The following is a 23193-nucleotide window of genomic DNA, read 5'->3' as shown; positions in this document are numbered from 1 at the left end:
GATTTTCACGATTGTCCCCTTTAAATATAAGGTATCGGATGAAAAACAGTGTGACGTGCACATCGAGTGTCCTTTTGTGACTTGTAACCTGCCGGATTAATTCTGTTTGATGGGATGAATTCTCTCGGGACCCTGTGTTTATCATTAAAGCGAGGCTCACACAAACAGTCACGCTGTTAAACCCTGATGAGGGTTTTCTCCAGTGGATCTCCCATGCTGCATCTGCGATTACCGTCTCCATGGTGACCAGCAGAGGCAGGATGTGATGTCACAACCTACTGATTCTGGCCTGTGCCTGACAAACAACCCCAACCCATGCTTTCCCCATAGAGCTGTGTGTGTGTGTGTGTGCGTGTGTGCGTGTGTGCATGTGAGTGTGTGTGTGTGTGTGTGTGTGTGTGTGTGTGTGCGTGCGTGTGTGTGCGTGTGTGTGTGTGTGTGTGTGTGTGTGTGTGTGTGTGTGTGCGTGTGTCTGTGTGTGTGTGTGTGTGTGGGCAGGATGTCAAACAGAGTTTCATTTGAACACCTGTTGAGACTGGTGTGTCTAGTGTGAAGTTTGTGGAAACCCAATTGTATATTGTTTTTTAATTGTTTTTGATGATGATGACGATAATAATAATAATAATAATAATAATAATAATAATAATAATAATAACTATAATAATAATACTATATTGTTTTTGATAGTAATAATAATAATAATTTATATATATATATATATATATATATATATATATATATATATATATATATATATATATATAGGTTTTTAAAGTTTTTGTTATGTTTTTATTGGATTATATTTTGATATTATTATATTACTTTTGTTACTATTAATAATAAAAAATTAGGGGGAAACTAATTCTTAATAAACAAACATGAATTTCTATTTATTTTTATTTGTATTAGTATTATTATTATTGTTATTATTATGAAAATAAGGAACCTCAGAACATATACATAGACATTTACATATTATTTATCATTTATGTTTTATATTTTTATTGTTTTCTCATATTTAAAAATTATTTTATACTTTATTATTATTATTATTATTATTATTATCATTATTATTAATAATAATAATAATAATAATAATAAGGGCGACGCGGTGGCGCAGTAGGTAGTTCTGTCACCTCACAGCAAGAAGGTCGCTGGTTCGAGCTTCGGCTTGGTCAGTTGGCGTTTCTGTGTGGAGTTTGCATGTTCTCCCAGTGTTCGCGTGGGTTTCCTCCAGGTGCTCCGGTTTTCCCCTCAGTCCAAAGACATGTGGTATAGGTGAATTGGGTAGGCTAAATTGTCCGTAGTGTGTGAGTGTGAATGAGTGTGTATGGATGTTTCCCAGAGATGGGTTGCAGCTGGAAGGACATCCGCTGAGTAAAACATGTGCTGGATAAGTTGGCGGTTCATTCTGCTGTGGTGACCTAAGAATGAAAATGAATGAATAAATAAATAAATAATAATGAAATGGGGGAAATTGATTCCTATTATTAAACAAACATAATTTGTAATTTATTAAAAATTATAATAATAATATTAATATTAATAATAATTATTGAATAACAATATATACAATTTTGCTTATTTTTGTAATTTGTAATATTAATAAGTAATTAATAATAAGTACAAGTAACAGAATGATCAGAAAATATTTATTACGATCTAATATTTTTTATCATAAAACTAAATACATGCATTCACAATTACTTTTGCAACAACAACCACAATAATAATAATAAAAATATATTGTTTTTGATAATAATAATAATAATAATAATAATGCATATGCATAAATACATAGGTTTTTATGTTATGAATTTGTTGTTGTATTATATCTTAATATAATTATATTACTTTTGTTATTATTATTAATAATAAATTAGGGGGAAATTAATTCTTAATAATAAACAAACATAATATGTAATTTATTTTTTTATTATTATTATTATTATTATTATTATTATTATTATTATTATTATTATTGTTATTACTACAAAATAAAGAACATCAGAACATTTACATAGACATTTACATATTTTTATGTTTTATATTTTTATTGTTTTCTTATATTTTAAGATTATTATATACCTTTATTATATAAGTATATAATAATATTATATAATTTTATATGATAACTTATATATAATATTATATAAGTAATTAAAAAATTAATAAATGTAACAGAATGATCAGAAAATATAATAAAGCTAAATGCAGGCGGCACGGTGGCGCAATGGGTAGCGTGTTGCCTCACAGCAAGAAGGTCGCTGGGTCAGTTGGCATTTCTGTGTGGAGTTTGTATGTTCTCCCTGTGTTGGTGTGGGTTTCTTCCGGGTGCTCCGGTTTTCCCCGAAGTCAAAGGACATTCACTATAGGTGAATTGGGTAAGCTAAATTGGCAGTATAGTGTTTATGGATGTTTCCCAGTGATGGGTTGCAGCTGGAAGGGCATCTGCTGCGTAAAACATGTGCTGGAAAAGTTGGTGGTTCATTCCGCTGTGGCGACCCCTGATTAATAAAGGGACTTACCCAAAAAGAAAATGAATGAATGAATGAATGCTAAATGCACGATTTATTTGCAATAATGAACATGAATAATAATAATAATAATATCAAGGAACTAAATGGAAAAAGGTGGTCTTCGCTGGTGATCTGCCAGGGGAGGTCTTTCTGTCGTCAGCACATTAAAGGTGTAGTGTGAGCTGCCCAGCGGGAGTCATTATCACTAATGAAGAGTCTTTCTTTCTCTCCTGAGCTCTGACTCTGAGGCCTGACAAACTCTCTGACTGTGCTAAAGGCTTCTCTCTGATTTCCCTCTCATTACCTGTAAGCCCCCTGCAGACCGCCAGTCCCCACTGAACAGCCTCCACCTGGCTTCAGCCCATCATTCACCTGTGTGATTCTCTCTCTTTCACATTTCTCATGTCTTTCTTTTTGTACTTTCATGAGACAAATTGACAGTGACAAGAAATTGAAACGTTTCGTCGCTGCTTTGTTTACACTGCTAGATGGATCGCGACAGGGGGCTTCACACTGCATGACTTTACAATAGGAAGAATCACTGACAACTTTGTCCAAACTACCTCTCACAACCAAACACATGTGAGAAATGAGGTGGAAACAATGCGAGGCCACATCGTATATCTTTTTTTATTAACTACATAATGAGAAAGAAGCCTTTAGTGGGGTAGAAAATCTACTTAATTTACTCACCTGCCTTTTTGAAAGCTTGCAACTTTTGAATTTTTGACCCGGTTGTGATATTGCTCAGATGATATGTTAAACATACACGGGTGCTTCTGCCAAATTTACACTAGATTTTCTTCCATTTCTTGGGTCCAAGTAAACTGAAAATGCGCTTTTAACTTCTCCCTCAACCTCCCGCTGACCTGCAGGTACCCACACTAGTGGATGCTGCTCTCTCATTGGCTGTAGGCGATCGCTGATGTTATTTTCAATCAGAACTCATTTCACACGGCATGATTTGAATCGCCGACAGCTCCAGATGTTTAGCATGCCCAATATCTCACAGGCATCGGCGACTCATTGGCGATTCTCTTAGATCGTGTCTTTGATAGTTCACACTGTGTGATTGTTATTCACATGAACGAGCACCAATTTGCCTGTGATTTCAGGCATTTGTCTGCGATTTCTCAAAACCTGTCGGCGAGTCAAAATCGGGACTAAAATCATGGAGTCTGAACTCGGCATAAGCTGAAAAGAAAATGAATGAATGAATGAAATGGATGAAAAACATTTACCAAACAAACAAAAAAAGAAACTTTCATTTTTATTAAAGAGGAGATGAGAGACATTAAACTGGCTAGAAATGTTGCCATGGCAACTAACACAGAGATAAAATTAGTAGTATTAAAAAACTACAAAATAAACATTAACACAATTAGCGATTAATATTAACTATGACAAACAAATCAATTAAATAGATGAAAAACATTGGTATCACTTTATTTTGATGGTCCCTTTAACACATTATGTTGAATTTAAGTTATAGTTGAAGCACCCTGAATTATTAGCCCCCCTGTTTTTTTTCCCTCCTAATTTCTGTTTAAGGGAGAAAAGATTTTTTTCCAACACATTTCTAAACATAATAGTTTGAATAACTCATTTCTAATAACTGAATTATTTTATCTTTGTCATGATAAGAGTAAATAATATTTGACTAGATATTTTTCAAGACACTTCTATACTGATTAAAGTGACATTTAAAGACTTAACTAGGTTAATTAAGTTAACTAGGCAGGTTAGGGTAATTAGAATCAGAATCAGAAAGAGCTTTATTGCCAGGTATGTTCACACATACGAGGAATTTGTTTTCATGACAGAGCTTCTACAGTGCAACAGGATAACAGAATAACAGAGACAGGACAAAAAACAGATAATAAATATATATATATATATATATAAAATAGAAGTAAGTAGTGAGTTATTGTATAACGATGGTTTGTTCTGTAGATTATCAGAAAAAATATAGCTTAAAGGGGCTAATAATATTGACCTTAAAACCTTAAAATTGACCTTAAAATGTTTTTTAAAAAAATTTAACTGCTTTTATTAAACATACTGTGAACATTTCCTTGCTTTGTTGAACATAATTTGGGAACTATTTAAAAAAGAAAAAAACTATTCACAAAGGGGGCTAATAATTCTGACTTCAACTGTATATTACATCGACATGCTAACTAATTCTCATTAGAATATAAGTATAATGTTAGGTTAGGGTTATGGTTAATATAAGTTGACATGTACTTGCAAAGTTTCTTATAGTCAGTTAAATGTCTGTTGAAGGAGCAGTATCAACAGATATTAAACAGACAGTCTAATACTCAATTGAGAAGTAATTGACATGTAGTTGCAAAGCAACTTTTAGTCAACAAAATGTGCAATAGTGACCATCAAAATAAAGTGTTACCAAAACATTACCCCTCCTGCCCAACCCCCCTCCCCCAAAAGTCCAAAGACATGCGCTAAAGGTGAATTGAATAAACTTAATTGGCCTTAGTTTGTGAGTGTGAATGAGTGTGTATGGATGTTTCCCCATACTGGGTTGCAGCTGGGAGGGCATCCGCTGCGTAAAACATTTGGTTGAATAATTAATGGTTTATTCTGCTGTGGCGACCCCTGATGAATAAAGGGACTAAGCTGAAGGAAAATGAATGAATGAATGAATGAATGAATGAATGAATGAATGAATAAAGAGGTGATGAGAGACATTATACAAGCTAGAAATGTTGCCATGGCAACTAACACTGATATAAATAATTATAAAAAAAAATACAAAACAAACATTAACACAATTAACTTAAGCATTAAAAAGATAATGAAACAAATGAAAACCTAAAAAAAATTTAATAAATCAGAATAATAAAAATAATATTAACAAATTTTTGAAAACTAATGCAAAATTTGTTCAAAACTATAAATTAAACAATGTTGAAAAAAAAAAACCTCAAATTTAAGTTGATGGAATAAAATACTGGCTTGAAATAAATAAACATTAAAACCACAATTAAAGTTGCAGTAAAAAAAAAACAAATAACAATGACAAAAATTAATCAATTGATGAAAAAAAGATGAAAAACATTTTCATTTCATCTTTAACTTTTTTATTAAATCATTAAAATGGCTAATAAAACAAATGAAAATATAGTAGCAAATTGTGAAAACAAATGCAAAATTAGTTGAAAATATAAACTTAACAAACAGTTGCAAAAAGAAATCCTTAAATTTAAGTAGTTAGTACTGTCACAGCAAAAAGGTCGCTGGTTCGAGTCCCGGCTGGGTCAGTTGGCATTTCTGTGTGGAGTTTGCTTGTTCTCCTCTTGTTTTTGCGGGTTTCCTCCTGGTGCTCCAGTTTCCCTCAAAGTCCAATCCACATGCGCTATAGATGAACTGAATAAGCTAAATTGGCTGTAGTATGAGTGTGAGTGGAAATGTATAGGTGTTTCCCAGTGATGGACTGCAGCTGGAAGGACATCTCGGTGGTTCATTCTGTTGTGGCGACCCCAGATTAATAAAGGGACTAAGCCGAAAAGAAAATGAATGTATGAATGAATTAACCTAACCTAATAAATAAATATCTGACCCTGGACTACAAAACCAGTCTTAAAGGGACAGTTCACCCAAAAATGACAATTCTGTCATCATTTACTCACCCTTTACTTAAACTAAAACGAGTTGGATTTTTTTATTTGTTTATTTATTTTTTGTTCTGTTGAAAGCAAGATATTGTGAAGAATGTTGGAAACATCCAACCTCTGACTTCCATAGTAGATAAAACAAACACAATGTAAGTCAATGGTTACAGGTTTTCTGCAAACTTTTTGTGTTCAACAGACACACGCACAAAAGAAGATGAAGAGAAAGGTACAATCCATTACAGAATTTTCATTTATGGCTGAACTATCTCTTTAATATTAATTATTATTTCATTGTCGTAAAGTGTCCTGCAGATGGCGCTGTTTGTTCAGTTTTCACAGCGGCGCGCTTTGCTAATGTAAACAACAGAGCAGCGTGACGCGTCTTTGACCTCATGCTGCTTCATCCTCAGGCTGTTTGACAGTTTTATTGCTCAGAATCATGAAACAAGGAGATTAAAATAAAGCTTTTTCAGCAGAAACTCTTAGTGTAACTCCAAAAAACACACTTCAGATGACAGCGCTTAAACCAGAAAAGGATTTATAACGTTAGAGAACGTAGAGACTGTGGTAACGTTGTTTGTAATCTGTGGCCTTCAATGTTTTTGTCTGTGAACCAAATGTTACGAAATTACTTCAGATTTTAAATGTTTTCCATTAGGTTTAATGTAAGTTTGTAATTGTTAACAGATGTTTTGATGTCCCTTTTTGATGTTAGGAACCATTTAAATGTGCAAATGTGCTTTTTATTGTTAGTATAAAACATAATAATTGATAGAGTCTAATGTTTCAGGTCATTTGTAAGGCTAATATATGAAGATATGGGTGAAATAATGATCCATCGTCATTCACCATATGTTAAAAATTGTACTTATTCTCACTTAAAGGTTACTTCTTACATCATATTGGCTAACATAATAAGTGATGTAACTAAATTTATTTGATTTCGAATTACTTAATGCAGACAAATGGGTAAAACCTACTGTAAGGCATGTAGAGTTGTGGCAAAGTATGCTGTAAAGAGTTGTTATAGCAAATAATGTAAAATTGTATATGACAGTATACTGTTGATCTTTAAATAGCATATTTTACAGTTTTTTACAGACGCTAGGACACATTTCTCAATACTTAGGACACTTTTGCAAAACTCTTCACACAGTGAGCACAACAGAAGTCTATGTGGGCTAAACTGAGGATCAGTTATTGTTTTGGTACAAAATGCATTCAGTGACTACATCTCTCAAATTTCAAGAATTCTTTTCTCACTCAGACACAACTGCCAAAAATCTTTGTATGTACAGGACATTTTGCACATGCTTACAGGCTGTTTTCAAAACTGTTAAACATATGTTCAAAACAATAACATAATGCAGAACTGAATAAGAGCAAAAGTCAACAGCAATATTTTACTGAAACATATTTCAAATCTTAAAATGCAGTTTAACCAGCCAGATAAGCATTACTAATGTATCTGTATCAGTGGATGGTGTGTATACAAATTCTTGTATTTTGGAGTTACTTAGTGCAAAAAAAGAAAAATAAATTAATAAATAAAGCGACATAAAATATTGACAAATTCTACATCATGTCTGATTCATTCCTGTAATATATATTGCAGTTAAAAACAATATATATTGCAATTATAAACAGAGATGTGAACTTATTTTAGACAAGAAAACATTGTGTAATGCTTCATGTTGTTAGTGTTTTTTAGGTCATTGTTTTGTGGGTGACAATGTTTGTTTGTCGGCTGTCAACCTTTGCTAGTGTTCTGGAAGAATGAGTTTATTTGAGACCTGAATCAAGTGTTTTGGTACTTGTAGTGCATTTTGAATGAGAAATGCGTCCTAGCGTCTGTAAAATACTGTAATATGTCACCAATATGTTTCTTGTTCTAAATGTTCCTGACAAGATTTTTGTTTTAGCTTTAAACTATAAAATAATAAACTATTATTACACTGAATGACATTAGACATATTAGACTTTCCTGATGACTAATGAAAACAGCGCTGTGAGTGGAATGTATTGTGTACTCATACTTCATTTAATTAAATTCAGTTCAAGTTTATTTGTATAAACTTTTATACAAACTTTTCACAACAATTATTGTTTCAAAGCAGCTTTACAAAAGGTGCACATTATTGCATTACAGTCAAACTCGGGAAAGTTAACGTTATTAGTTACCATAAATTTATTAGTTACTAAGAACTTTAAGTAATTAACTAATGAATAGGTGTTAACAGTTAACGGTATTATAAACACAATTAACCTGCAGTTATATAGTATATAGGTGATGAAATGCACAGCATCAATTAGAAAATTGATTTTAAGGTAAAACAGAAAAATTGTAAATATGCCCAAGAACCTTAAGAATGCACACTACCGGACAAGAGTCTTGTTGTCGATTCCCAGTTGTAAGAGCAACAAATAACAACTTGACCAATAGTTGATCATTTAGAAAAGTGAGAGAAGGTAGACTTTTCCAGTTAATCATGTTGAACTGCATCCCAATCACAAATACTGCAGAAGACCTATTGGAACCCTCATGGACCCAAGATTCTCACAGAAATCAGTCAAGTTTGGTGAAGGAAAAATCATGTTTTGGGGTTACATTCAGTATGGGGGCGTGCGAGAGATCTGCAGAGCTGACAGCAGCATCAAAAGCCTGAGGTATCAAGACATTTGTGCTGCCCATTACATTACAAACCACAGGAGAGGGTAAATTCTTCAGCAGGATAGCGCTCCTTCTCATACTTTAGACTCCACATCAAAGTTCCTGAAAGCAAAGAAGGTAAAAGTGTTCGAGGATTGGCCGGCCCAGTCACCAGAAATGAACATTATTGAGCATGTCTGTGGTAAGATGAAGGAGGAGGCATTGAAGATGAATCCAAAGAATCTTGAGGAACTCAGTGAGTCATGCAAGAACGCTTTCTTTGCCATTCCAGATGACTTTATTAATAAGTGATTTGAGTCATTGCAGAGGTGTGTGGATGCAGTCCTCCAAGCTCATGGGAGTCATACACAATGTTAATTCTTTTCCAACTGCAGCATGACTTTATATTCTATACTGTTCATTATTTCTGTTAAGTGACAAGACTTTTGTCTAAGCAAAGTCAGACCTTACTGTCCTAATTAAATAATTAAAATTTCAGGCATGATCATATTTTATTTTTGGTAAAATAAGCATAATCTAGAGGACTTTGCCTTCATATAAGCCACTTCTGATACCAAATGATCAACTAGAAGTCAAGTTATTATTTGTTCTTTCTAAAACTTGGATAGACGACAAGACTTTTGTCCAGTAGTGCAGATGTGGCTTGAATACAAACTTGAGAATTGTGGTGAAGAAAACAGATTTCTGGTGGTGGTGAGTCATTGTGATTTTTGTAAGAAAGGGCCATCACTCAGAATGTGTTTTGTTCCTTCTCTGCACAGTGGCGAATGAAGCCGGAGAGAGCAGCTCCAGACCTCTAGCACGCTTTGCACGTGAGTATATGCCTAATCAAACACGTGATCAGCGTTAACTGATTGGAGCTGTTGACTTCACTTTTACTTTAAAGTTGTTTCCTGCTGTGAGGAAACAGGAAAGAGAGACACAGTAAAGTTCACTGTCTCCGGTTGTTGAACACACAGATCTGTAAAAACTGCAGTGAGACCTGTTAGAACTATCTGTCTATCTATCTATCTATCTATCTATCTATCTATCTATCTATCTATCTATCTATCTATCTATCTATCTATCTATCTATCTATCTATCTATCTATCTATCTATCTATCTATCTATATCTATCTATCTATCTATCTATCTATCTATCTATCTATCTATCTATCTATCTATCTATCTATCTATCTATCTATCTATCTATCTATCTATCTATCTATCTCTCTCTCTCTCTGTCTGTCTGTCTGTCTGTCTGTCTGTCTGTCTGTCTGTCTGCACGTCCTTCACTTCTTTTTATCCACCATACATATCACATCCATCCATCCATCCATCCATCCATCCATCCATCCATCCATCCAATCTATTTCATCCTTCATCCATCCATGAATTACATTTTCCATTCATAATATTCAGTAATCCATTGATTTGTTTTATCAGTTCGTCCATCTGTCTGCCTACTTATCTATCATTGTATCATTCTATCTGTCATTCTATTATTTTATCTATCGTTCTGTCAATTTATTTGTCAGTTTTGTTTTTCTATTTGTCTATTTAATTGATGTAATTCTTGTTAATTGTTCTATCTGTGTGTTGCTTTTTCTGTCACCCATCCATCCATCCATCCATCCACCCATCCACCCATCCACCCATCCATCTATCCATCCATCCATCCATCCATCCATCCATCCATCCATCCCTCCATCCATCCATCCATCCATCCATCCATCCATCCGTCCGTCCGTCCGTCCGTCCGTCCGTCCGTCCGTCCGTCCGTCCGTCCGTCCGTCCGTCCGTCCGTCCGTCCGTCCGTCCGTCCGTCCGTCCGTCCGTCCGTCCGTCCGTCCGTCCGTCCGTCCGTCCGTCCGTCCGTCCGTCTATCTATCTATCTATCTATCTATCTATCTATCTATCTATCTATCTACATGTATCTATCTATCTATTCATCCATCCATCCATCTATCAATTCATCAATTCAATTTGGGAATGACAAATACAAGTCCTGCACAGTGGCCAGTGGGATTTTGAGCCATTCTTCTTGCAGAATAGTGGCCAGCTCAGTTTCCTGACTCGCTTCTCCAAAACAGCCCAAAGTGGCTCAATAATATTTAAATCTGGTGACTGTGCAGGCCATGGAAGATGTTCAACTTCACTTTTGTGTTCATCAAACCACTCTGCCACAAGTCTTGCTAAATGTATTGGTGCATTATCATCCTGATATATGATACCGCCTTCAGAATACAATGTTCGAACTATCTACTGTATCTATCTATCTATCTATCTATCTATCTATCTATCTATCTATCTATCTATCTATCTATCTATCTATCTATCTATCTATCTATCTATCTATCTATCTATCTATCTATCTATCTATCTATCTATCTATCTATCTATCTATCTATCTCTCTAACCAGCTAAACCTTCACTGCTCAGCTGTACATTGGCAGAAGTGTTTCTCTTTGTCTCTCTCTCTCTCTCTCTCTCCCTCTTTCTCGCTCTCTTTTATTTTCCAGTCTTTCCTTCTGTCATTTACACCCCTCTGATCTTTTGATCTCTGATTGTTGGATCAGGTTCCAAGTCTCAGAATGCTTTGTGGAACGCCATCACAGCAGGCATTGGGATCAAGGACAAGGACAAGGACAAGCGGGGCATCCTGATTGACCCACGGAGCCCGGAGGAGATTCTAGCTGATGACCTGCCCACGGTCGACAGTCCTGATGCCATGGAGAAGACTGCCATCAGGTTTGGAGGGAATCACACGTCACTTACATCTCTGAACTGATCAATCAGTGAGGGCCCGTATTTTCTCTTGATCAGTTATTTCTAGCTCTGCATCATTTGTTGAGCTTTTCCTTGGTAGAGCCAAACTGAGTGAATGGACATGCTCAGTTACCAGGAATTATGCAGTTATTATGCTTTATAGAGTGCTTTGTACAGTATGTGTGTTTTTCACCCATAAGCACAGCTGGCAGGCCTACATATTACTATTAATTTATTTAGGAGCTTAAATGTCAAACCATCACTCCTGTTTTTGACCAAAGTTGGCATCTACTAGACAGTAAAGGGCCACACTGTAAAAATTGAAGGTTCCAGCTCTAATAATAAAGCTTATAGTTTGCACAAGAGAACCTATTAAAACCTTGCTAGGAACTTGTTACTTAAAGCATCCCACAATTTTATTAAACTTACAAGATGAAATATGTGCATCAATCCTTAAGGAAGTATTTCTTGGCTATACTAATATTTTATTCACTCCAGTTTGCATAGTCATATATTACATTTTTCTCTCAGTTACTTTACAAATATTAAGTGATGTTTTATACACCAATTTTGGGATTAACATGAGCAGATGTTTTGACAAGGATAATAAATTGTTCTACTATCAGTTCTTCTACTCAAGTGTCAGTTCTAATATTCATTTCTTCTATCAGTTTACAGTTTTTTCCAACTGCTTACATACAATCCTTTCACACAATTTCTGAAACCTCTCACTCATAATGTGAAACTACACACCTAATCCACCAAACCATACCTGACAAAAGTCTTGTTGCCTATTCAAGTTTTAGGAACAACAAATAATATCTTGACTTCTAGTTGATCATTTGGTATCAGAAGTGGCTTATATGAAAGGCAAAGGTTACAGATTCTGGATACAGGATACAGGTTCTAGATTACACTTATTTTAGCTTAATAAAATATGATCATGCTTTGATTTTTAATTATTTTATTAGGACAGTAAGGTCTGACTTTGCGTAGGCAAAAGTCTTGTCACTTAACAGAAATAAAAAATAAATTATTTTACCTTAAAATATGATCATGCCTGAAGTTTTAATTATATAATTAGTACAATAAGGTCTGACTTTGCTTAGGCAAAAGTCTTATCACTTAACAGAAATAATGTACAGTATAGAATATAAAGTCATGCTGCAGTGGAAAATGAATTAATATGACTCCCATGAGCTTGGCAGACTGCATCCATACATCTCTGCAATGACTCAAATCACTTATTAATAAAGTCAACTAGAATGACAAAGAAAGCGTTCTTGCAGGACTCCCAGAGGTCATCAAGATTCTTTGGATTCATCTTCAATGCCTCCTCCTTCATCTTACCCCAGAAATGCTCAATAATATTCATGTCTGGTGACTGGGCTGGCCAATCCTGGAGCACCTTGACCTTCTTTGCTTTCAGGAACTTTGATGTGGAGGCTGAAGTATGAGAAGGAGACCTATTGTGCTAAAGAATTTGCCCTCTCCTGTGGTTTGTAATGTAATGGGCAGCACAAACATCTTGACACCTCAGGCTGTTGATGTTGCCATCCACTCTGCAGATCTCTCTACTGAATGTAACTCCATACCATGATTATTTTTTCCTTCACCAAACTGATTTCTGTGAGAATCTTGGGTCCATGCGAGTTCCAATAGGTCTTTTGCTGTATTTGTGATGATTGGGATGCAGTTCAACAGATGATTCATCAGAAAAATCTACCTTCTGCCACTTTTCTAAATGATCAATTAGAAGTCAAGTTATTATTTGCTGCTCTTACAACTGGGATTGATGACAAGACTTTTGTCTCATGAAATATTTCAGCCTTGGACTCTTTTTTAAACACTTTTTTCTCAAAACACTACACACAATTCTCTACCTAAAATACAGAAATCTAACTGGAAGTGACTTGCTTTCCTTTTCCAAACACAACCAATCAAAATACTACACTTATTCACCAGCTGTAGCCCCATATTCACTTCCCATAGAGAAATTCTTCTCAGTCTGGTGCTTTAAAGTGTATGATGGTCAACGCTTTGCCCACACAAACTTTTGCTTTACATATGTTTACGATTTTGTTGTATGCTATAGGCCATTTTAACGCATGTAAACAATAACAATGGTTCTTACGTGTTTCCTGTTTTACGTTTTTAATTTCCATAGCTTCTGAGAATGCAAAAGGTCTACATATTGATAAATAATGTTGGGATAGCTGTTTAATGTGAATTTATGATTAAATTTCCTCTTGTTACAGTTATGAAATATTTTGACAACATGCAGGAAATGTTCATGGGCCTCATGACATCACCATATTGTCTATACTGTACAATAATAAGGCTAGACACTGTGCTCTGATCCCGATCTTTCTCTCACCCTCCTGAAAGGGTAAAAACACAAGTTAGGGTGTCTTTCTGACTTTAGAGCCCTCTTCTAGGATAGCGTGGCAAATATGCATATTTTATTCATTCAAAATAGCTATAAATGTGAGCTCGTGAATGATGATTTGAGAAATGTACCAAAGAAGTATGTGCATTTCTCAAAACAAAGAAGAAAATGTTCATGTCCATCATGTAAGTTAGCAAACTAACCATGGTAATTGCCATTATTGTTGAAATGCAGTATTGTAAATCAATTATTTATATTGATACTTATTGATCGAAGAGAACATTTATACTGTCAATGCAAAATGAGAATATATTGTAAAACTCATCCTGCAGTTGACTATGATTGGACAAATGAAAAAATTGGGCTATTATTAATTCCTTTTGGGAGGGTTTTGAGCTGATATTGACCTGAACCTGGCAACCTTGTGCACGTATAACTATATAATCAAGTTTGAGCAACATTTTGAGCAAACCGCTGGTAAATGTACATAATCAGTTGCATGTACCAAAGCAATCACAACGTGTTCAAGAGAACGAGAAACAGCTCTTAAAGATATGGGTTTTTGAAAATGACCTTCTGTACTGTGTAACACAGCTCTAAGTGAAGTGAAATATCCAGCTAAGGTTTAAATCTGAAAGTGCACCATGTTTAAAACTATCGATTCATCTATAAAAGAGTCGACTCAGAGTGGTTCAAATGAATTGTCTTAGTACGAATCTTTAGCGGTGTGACGTTGATGCGGAACTCAAGCCAAACACAAGCACTGTAGAAAGAAAAAGAAGACAAACACTGTAGCAGATCTCGGTTGAATCAAGTTGCGAAGATGCTGTGCTCTGAAGTGTGAGGGAAATTTAGTGTTATTTACCCAACTATTTACCCAACCCAAAGATGAGGCTGTGAAGAGTCAGTGGTTGAAGTTTATTTTTGCAAAAATACCTCAGCATTATAGCCCCAGCCTTGTGCTGTGTTTTCGTCATTTTTCTAATGAGTGCTTCAGCAATCTACCCGCTTACAATGAGGCAGTTGTCGGCCATTTGTTAAAGGAAGGATTGGAAAAGACTTGATGTATGGGACTTTGTCAGAGTTTGACAGGAACTTTACAGTATATAGTTCATGGACCAGTTCCTCCTAAGTGTAAGTAACTTAAGTGTGATTAAAATGGTTGCCTCCTTACTTTCTCTAGCTTGCAAATTATGTATTTAATTGTGTTTTATTACTTGTAACTGATCCACATTGCTTGTACTCTATCTGGTTAACTCTTTATGTTCTCATATTGCGTCTAAAACCACGTTGAAAACGCAGCGCATGCAGCTTTGTTTATGGATTTAAATGCATTTGTAAGCTCGCGATCCTCTTCGCGATCCTCTTCCATGGCTATGACCACTATCGGCAGTTCCTACACACCTGTGGCGGTCAGGCTTCAGCTTTTGACACTGTGTTAATTAATACTTATGTGTGTCATGGTTAAGAATAGAGCAATATGTTGGTGTTAAACTGCTTTGCTTTAATGCATTCCTGCATTGGGCTCACACATACACTCTGCACTCTGACTACTTCAACAATGTTGATAAGCCGTGTTGGGCATTTCTCTCTGTCTCACACTGAACGTACAGTAGTTGACCAATCGCAAAAGACTGGGTCATTGGACCAATCGGCCCAGGTTAGCATCGTGCTAAGGAGGGGTTTGGGAACAAATGAAATGCTGAACGAATCATACGGGAGTCGTTGGGATAATTAGGTTAAAATTAATGAATATTATAAGACAATGAAAGTGTTTTTTAACCTTGCATGCATGCATCCAAAACCAATTTGACCTTTTTTTAATGCATAATAGGGGCTATTTAATGATGTGCACAGTCAACTAGATGACGTGGTTGAACAAGCAGTTTTAAAATGAAAAAAAAAATACTTAAGCAACCCGAAAAAAACACAGTATTATTTGTTTGTAAGAAGAATACATTTTTTTTGTTCATGATTTTTAACGCCATAAACCCTGCTCCCATGGCAATACCATAGTGTAAACCATCCTAATCCATACCAATACCAGTGTATCCACAATGGATTTCACTTGGACGTCAGACACATAAATCCTATGGTCGCGGCCTTCTGATAGGCAATGACAGATAAATGAATGATGAAAGTGCGTGATGTTTGGACTCAGCTGTCTGCCGGTGCGACCGGCTGTGTTAAAAAGGGAGACTCCAGTGGACTGTGATGCTCCGTATAGCGAGCAGCTCCTCATTAATCACCCTGTGAGAGGCAGGGAGGGGGAGAACCGCATGGCTTTAGTCCTGACGTCAGCAACAGGCACCGTCTGCTATAAATATCCACCGTAAAAACTGTGCTCCAGTGAATCCTTAATGTTCTATTAGTGTGTTATTGTGCACTTTGGGGCGCTCAGGAAGGCACATTTGGCCGGTCGGGTGATGGGCTGCAGGTGAGAGTGTTTCCTCTTCCAGCTGAGAAGTAACTGTTTTCAACATGGCATGATGGGAGAGTAGAATGTGCGTGCCAAAAGCCCGCCTCCATGTCATCAGATGTCCCATAGAGGGAATTTAACCCTTCATCAGAGAGACAGCAACAATGAATGTACAGTATTTTGTAAAAAATTATCAAAACATACAATTAGGAAGATACGTGCCCAGTTCAAAAAAAGAACAAATAAAAACAAAGTAGTCTGGTTTTCAAATCACATTTTGGATTTTGGAATAGTTTTAGTTGACAAAAAAATACAAAACGGTGACAACACTAAAGCTCCAGAAGAATAAGACACACACACACACGCACGCACGCACGCACACACACAAAAAACAGAACAAAAACAAAACTTTTTGGATCATGATGTCTAATAGCAAACTGATGTTCAGAAATGCAAGTTTTAAATGTCTACTCGTCTTACCGACATAACATAAACCACAAGGGCAGTTTTTTGTCAATTAATATTTTTTGAGCGTTGGTGTTGCCTCCTTTATTTTCCTTTTCTTTTCTTTTTTTACATTTGTATAATTTTTTCTAGGGGTTTTCACTTTTATTGATAGCACAGTAGATATTTACAGACAGAAAAGTTTGGGGAGCAGAGATTGGGGAAGGATCGGCATGCTATGTGTCAACGCACCAGGCACTAGGCTACTGATGATAACTGTTGCCGCCTTTTTGTATATTTTTGTGCTTTTTGTTATTTGGTTAAGCTTCCATTTTAGATTAAAGTGCATGCTTTTTGTGCATTTTCATTCATTTTCCTTATCTATCAGGGGTCGCCACAGCGGAATGAACTGCCATTTGTGCTTTTCTCTTATTCATTTTATTTGAACCTTACTTTATGTTTTAATTTCAATTGAATAATTTTATAATTAGTGATATTATTAGATAATTTTAATTCAGTGTTTATTTATTAATTTGGTAATTTTCTAAGGTGTGCTTTAAAATGTCATTTTAAAATGTTTGATTAAATAATTGACCTTATTTTTGAAGTTATTTTATTTTATTATTTTAAATAAAAAAATAAATAAATATTCATTCAAGAGTTCATACCTAGCTGATGATTGATAATAAAGCTTGTTTAGCATGCTGTCCCGGGAGAGAGCTCTGAGCTTATGAGGTCCTCGAACCCAGAGGGAAGTTTGAGCTCAGGTAGATCTCGATGAATTCCCCTGACTTATTTCTGGCTAATGACATATAGAAATGGCTAAGGAGAGATGTACACTTTATTGGCTATGGTATCAATTTGATAAGTTCAATTTACTTAGGTTGCGTGTTTTTGGACTATGGGAGGAAACCGGAGAACCCGGGGAAAACCCATACAAGCACGGGGAGAACAAGCAAACCGTACAGAAATGTCGACTGATTTATTAGGGACTTTAAAGGGGTGGTCCAGAATTTAATTTAAGGCTTGGTTGTGTTTATAAGATGCAAAGCAATGTGTGCTCATGTTTCACTTGAAGGAAATCACGTTATTTTTTCATAAATCTCACTTTGATTATAAACAGCTACTCAGCTAACATGAAAATATTTCCTAGTTCCTCTGAAAGACCCGCCCTCAAGAGGCTCTGATTGGTCAACTGTTATAATGTGCTGCGATTTGCAGAACGGCTCCACATCACGCCCGTACAAGCACGCGCTTTGTGCTGTGTAAACTGTCAGTCAACCTCATGCTCGCTCTCTAAAATAAAATCTGACAAGTGTCTGTTACGAGTGAAAATGGGGTGCGGCTCCTTTAAGAGAGACCGCCACTGTGTGTGTGTGAACTGTCTGTAGACGTGTGTGTGAGAAGTGCATGTGCGCGGGACCGATGTTTATTTTCATTTTTCTCTGCTGCTCGGATTAAGTTATTGTTCAGTAATATACAGTGACGCTGTTGACAGAAGAATAAAGCACAAGATGTGGGATGCGACCTTTGTGAGCCTTGATTTATTTTTCTGCTGCTACACGAGTTGGGTGAGCTCTCCTGTATTTTTTTTTTTAACTCAACGCGTTACACAACGTCTTTCACATATATTCAGAATATGCATGTGTAAGTAATATGAATCGCTCACATATCTTTTGCAAGTTCATTATCTGAGATGTAAAACGCATGGAAAAGCTGCCTATAGAGAGAGACACGCACGCGCTGGTGAAGAGTGTGTGTGTGTGTGTGTGTGTGTGTGTGTGTGTGTGTGTGTGTATGTGTGTATGTGTGTGTGTGTTTGTGTTTACAGCAGTTTGACTGATAAATATGAATTTGTAGCTAAATTGTTAGCGGTGCCAAACAGCATTTCCCGTTGTTTACGTCTTTGCTACAGCATACTGTTAACGCTAGATGCCATGATCAATTTTACCAAATAAAAACTCACAGGCTACAGCTTCTGCTTGTTGAAGCTGCTCCTTCTTTGAGAAGATTTTAACTGAATCCAGCACTGATCTGGGAGAGATTCTGGAAGCTGTGTTTAGTCAACTCATGCTTGCTATGTATGGAACATAATTAATATTGAACTGTCAGCACTTCTGTCTTTGTGTCGTGTCATTTGGAAGCCCAAATACAGTAACAGAAGAAGCTCTGTGAATATAGCAGCGTTTGGATGGCATTTCAGCTCCCTCTGCTGTAGCATTACAGTGCCTCTGGCCACGCCCCTTAGCTGCTCAGTGTGTGTGCGCGGTAAAAGTACGTTTGTGATCTCACAGGCCTGGAAGTTTTTTTTGTAGTCTCCAAAATTCGTTCATTGTAGGCTTTGCTAAGCTAACTCTGTAAAAAACAAGGTCTCCCTTTGCATTGAACTTTGAGCGGCTTACATTCAGAGATGCTGTTTATGTTCACAGAGCTACATTACACATTAACTAAAGTTAAAAATATGATATTGTAGTGGACCACCCCTTTAACCAGAGACATTCTTGTTATGAGGCAACAGTGCTAATCACTTGGCTGCCGTTTCACCCATCTGGAAAGGAGGGGAAAAGGGGTGGGTAGAGGGACTGTTCTTCAAGATGAAGATACTGAGATAAGAAAACTCTGGTTATTTATAGTGAGTTAGGAATCATCTGATTGGTCAATCAATCGTGAGCTAATTCGGGACCAGCTGTGAACAATCATAAGCACATGATTCTTTCGAAAATTAATTTATAAATAAACTTCGCTTAGTTTTAGGACAAATTTGATGAAAGGTGATAATCCACTTCATATTTTGACTATTGTATATATAATATAATGCATACTAGATATATAATGTAGATCTTTTTTTTTTAACAACGCAATTTTGACTCAGTCAGACTTGTGGTAAGATGCACCTTGCTTACCGGAAGATTGTCAGTTGTGTCCGCTTTATTTATAAAAAAAAAATTGCATGAACATTTCTAATATGGGGCAGCATGGTAGCGCAGTGGGTAGCACATTTGCTGCGTAAAACAAATGCTGGATAAGTTGGCGGTTCATTCTGCTGTGGCGACCTCTAATGAATAAAAGCACTAAGCCGAAAAGAAATTGATTGAATGAATTTCTAATATTTTTTTAAAGAGTAATACAATTTTTGGTTAGTAAAGAGCAAAACATTCCACTGAAGCACTTGAATTTTGTGAGCGGGTTCTTGTGTGTTGGCACAGTATGTGTGTGCATGAGATTGATGAGCTGGTGTGTGTGGACTTAAAAGGTCAAAGAGTATGTGCACAGTGCACCACCTTCTGAGTGAGCGATTGGACAGGTCTAGTCTGATCTTATATCAAGCCGAGGTTTGTGCTCTAACACATCCCCCCTCCCCCCCACACACCCCCCAGCGTAGGACATTAAGATTGGCAGGACTGCTCTTCTATTAGTCTTATCTGAAAACTGCGTGACTAAAGAGTTGAACTGATTCAGTGTGACCCTCACAGATTGAAGTGTCAGCTGCATTTATTATTCTAATTTACTAAGAGGTGACTTTTACACTAATACAGACAGGTTCACCTTTACAGAGCCTGTCGAGGAACACCAAACACTCTGGACATTTCTTTATGGCTTTAAAATACACTGAAAAAAATGATTCATTGGATTTAATTTTACAATTTTTTTTTTCTAATTTAAGGTAAGTTAAATTATAAGGGCTGAATTTAAATGAACAAATTAAGTTTATTAATGTACAATTTAATTTGCTTGTTTAAATTCAGCGCATATAAATTGATTGTAACCACTTACATTAAAAAATGTGTCAATCCAGTGATTATATTTTCATATTTATATTTATTTTTAGGCGATTGGGTGGCGCAGTGGTTAGCAAATTCACTTCACAGCAAGAAGGTCGCTGGTTCGAGCCCTGGCTGGGTCAGTTGGCATTTCTGTGTGGAGTTTGCATATTTTCCCTATGTTGACTTGGGTTTCCTCCGGGTGCTCTGGTTTCCCGCACAGTCCAAAGACATGTGGTATAAGTGAATTGGGTAAGCTAAATTGTCCGTAGTGTATGTGTGTGATTGAGTGTGTATAGGTGTCTTTTCCCAGTGATGGGTTGCAGCTGGAGGGCATCCGCTGTGTAAAACATGTGCTGGATAAGTTGGCAGTTCATTCCACTGTGGTGACCCCAGATTAATAAAGGGACTAAGCCAAAAAGAAAATGAATGAATGAATGAATATTTATATTTTTCAGTGTGCTGTAGGTTGCTTTTATAAAAATATGACATTTTTAATTTTATTGATATTGAAGGTTAAATGTATGAATTTGTGTGGTGTTCCTCATATTTTTTAGCTGATTTCTATATACTGTAGATGTTTTTATTGTTTATTATTTTTTTATTGCTAGTGTATTATAAGTTTTTTTTTAAGGTGCTGTATGTAAGTTTGACACTCAGTGGTCAAAACACATACAAGCGCAGGTTTCCAGACTGACAACATAAACAGGAGCATGTTTGACTATCGACTCTAAAGGCTGATTTAAACTGCGTTCTAAATAAAAGCACGACACGTGATGAAAGGAATATTTTGAAGCTTTTGTCCTAACCAACACCTGAAATTTATATTTTAGAAACGGCTTCTATTTCTTGCAGCTGAACAGATGATTGAACAGAAAACTGACAAGGATCACCTCAGGTACACCTCATGTGCTTTATTCAGTGTTAAATGCTAATAATGTGATTTTGAATGCCATTTTACATGACATTTATTGCCAAACTACTGAAAGCAGCAGCAGATTGTTCACCCCAGATCTTCAAAATAAAATAAACCGTTTGAAATTGAACTTTAGATCTGTGTCTGTGCAGGCCAACACATATCAGTGATTCAGCATCTACATTTAATAATGTTAAAGAGGTTTAATATGTATTAATTTGATTATAAACCTTACCATATTGTTGGATTGCAGTAAGTGCACTATTCTGATCTTATGAATGGCTGTATTTAAATTTCTGTCGTGTTTCGTCTGGTGCAAACAGCCAACTTGCTCATCACTACAAATCTCATAACGTAACAGGTTGTTAGGACACAGGGTTACAATGTGACCTGCTCACCTAATGTTCATGTAATATTTATGTTATTTGCTAATGAATAATCACCTCATATTGAACTCTGAATCTGCATCTCATTTCAGAGTCTGCTTCTGTCCACCAGAGGTTGCATTATGGTCGCATTTGACGGATGCATACTTTGAGTGCTTTCCTAACTGAATGAATGAAATACGCTGTCAAGACAACCCGGGTTGTTGAAATATAATTGGCTAAACTGGTCTAATAGGTCTCTGTTGATTGACTGACTGACTGACTGACTGACTGTCTGATCAAATGATGCACCATCCTCCGTCCCTAAACCCAACCAATAGTGTTTTCAAATGCACCGATTGACCAGCGCCCACCTACCTCCCTAAACCCAACCAACAGTGTTTTCAAAAGCAATCCAGAAAAGAAAAGCCCTTGCAGCTGTCGGATTTTTTCCACATTTTAAGTTTTTACCACGGTCTCATCCTGTTATTTACATGTTTATTTAATTTTTTGGCTTTTGTTTTGTCTTACCTGCTTTTTGCAACCGTTCTTCACCAGAGTTGAACCTGTCATCTCGGTCAACTCCACTCCATGTCACAAGTCCGTCAATGTACGCAGCGAGCCACTGTACTAACTGGTAACAGCGGAAAAGCCGTCCATACGGTGGTAAGCGGTCAGCTGGCAGATGCAAAAAGGACGTCATACGGTACATCATACCGTGCCGTAGCGTTCATTTTAAAGATGAAATGCAGCCATACGTACCTCTGGCTACACAATCCACCCTCTCCAGAAATGTATACAGGGCTACGTTTTCAGAATGAGCCTACGTTGATGGAAACATAGCTACTGACAGATTAACTACTTATTTAAGTAATGTTTAAGTGCAATGTTTTGACAGTTTTCTTTTTATATTTGTGAATCATGCATTTATGCATCTTTATTTCCTAATGATGCTATTTGGCTGGGATTCATTTCTGGCTCCGTTCTCTCTCTCTTCTTTCCTCTGGAGTAAATGCATGCGTATCGCAGCAGGCTGAGGTTCATCTCCTCTGAATGAACTCATTTATGTCTGAGGTGCGAGAAGCAGCAGGATTGTTTCAGGAGAGCGTCTGTCTCTCTTTACATCATCTGTCCCCGATGCTTCTCCTGACTTATAGATGAGTTGACCTTTGCACGCCTCCGATCTTTAGCCGGGGCTCGCGGGAGCCAACACCGGTGGACGCCCCATTCTCATCTCACCCAAATGGCCCGCGCACCTCCAGTTTTCTTTCGATTATCGTTTCTCTTTTAGCAGAGCTCTCTGATAGGTCTGTAGCAGGCGC

At 36.5% G+C, this 23193-nt stretch overlaps 1 protein-coding gene across 1 annotated transcript in view; it reads left to right on the top strand.

Annotated features, from left to right (window-relative positions):
• pde1ca (phosphodiesterase 1C, calmodulin-dependent a) overlaps nt 1-23193 on the top strand; it is a 203123-nt gene that overhangs the window by 9333 nt on the left and 170597 nt on the right. Inside the window, exons 2-3 of the mRNA XM_056450599.1 lie at nt 9590-9640; nt 11388-11559. Coding sequence (XP_056306574.1) covers nt 9590-9640; nt 11388-11559 — 223 coding nt within the window. The remainder of the gene's footprint in view (nt 1-9589; nt 9641-11387; nt 11560-23193) is intronic.

Source organism: Danio aesculapii, chromosome 24, assembly GCF_903798145.1.
Source record: "Danio aesculapii chromosome 24, fDanAes4.1, whole genome shotgun sequence".
NCBI classification, from domain to species: Eukaryota; Metazoa; Chordata; class Actinopteri; order Cypriniformes; family Danionidae; genus Danio; species Danio aesculapii.
The sequence above is the reverse complement of the archived record's forward strand: the minus strand, read 5'-3'. Positions and strand labels throughout refer to the sequence as shown.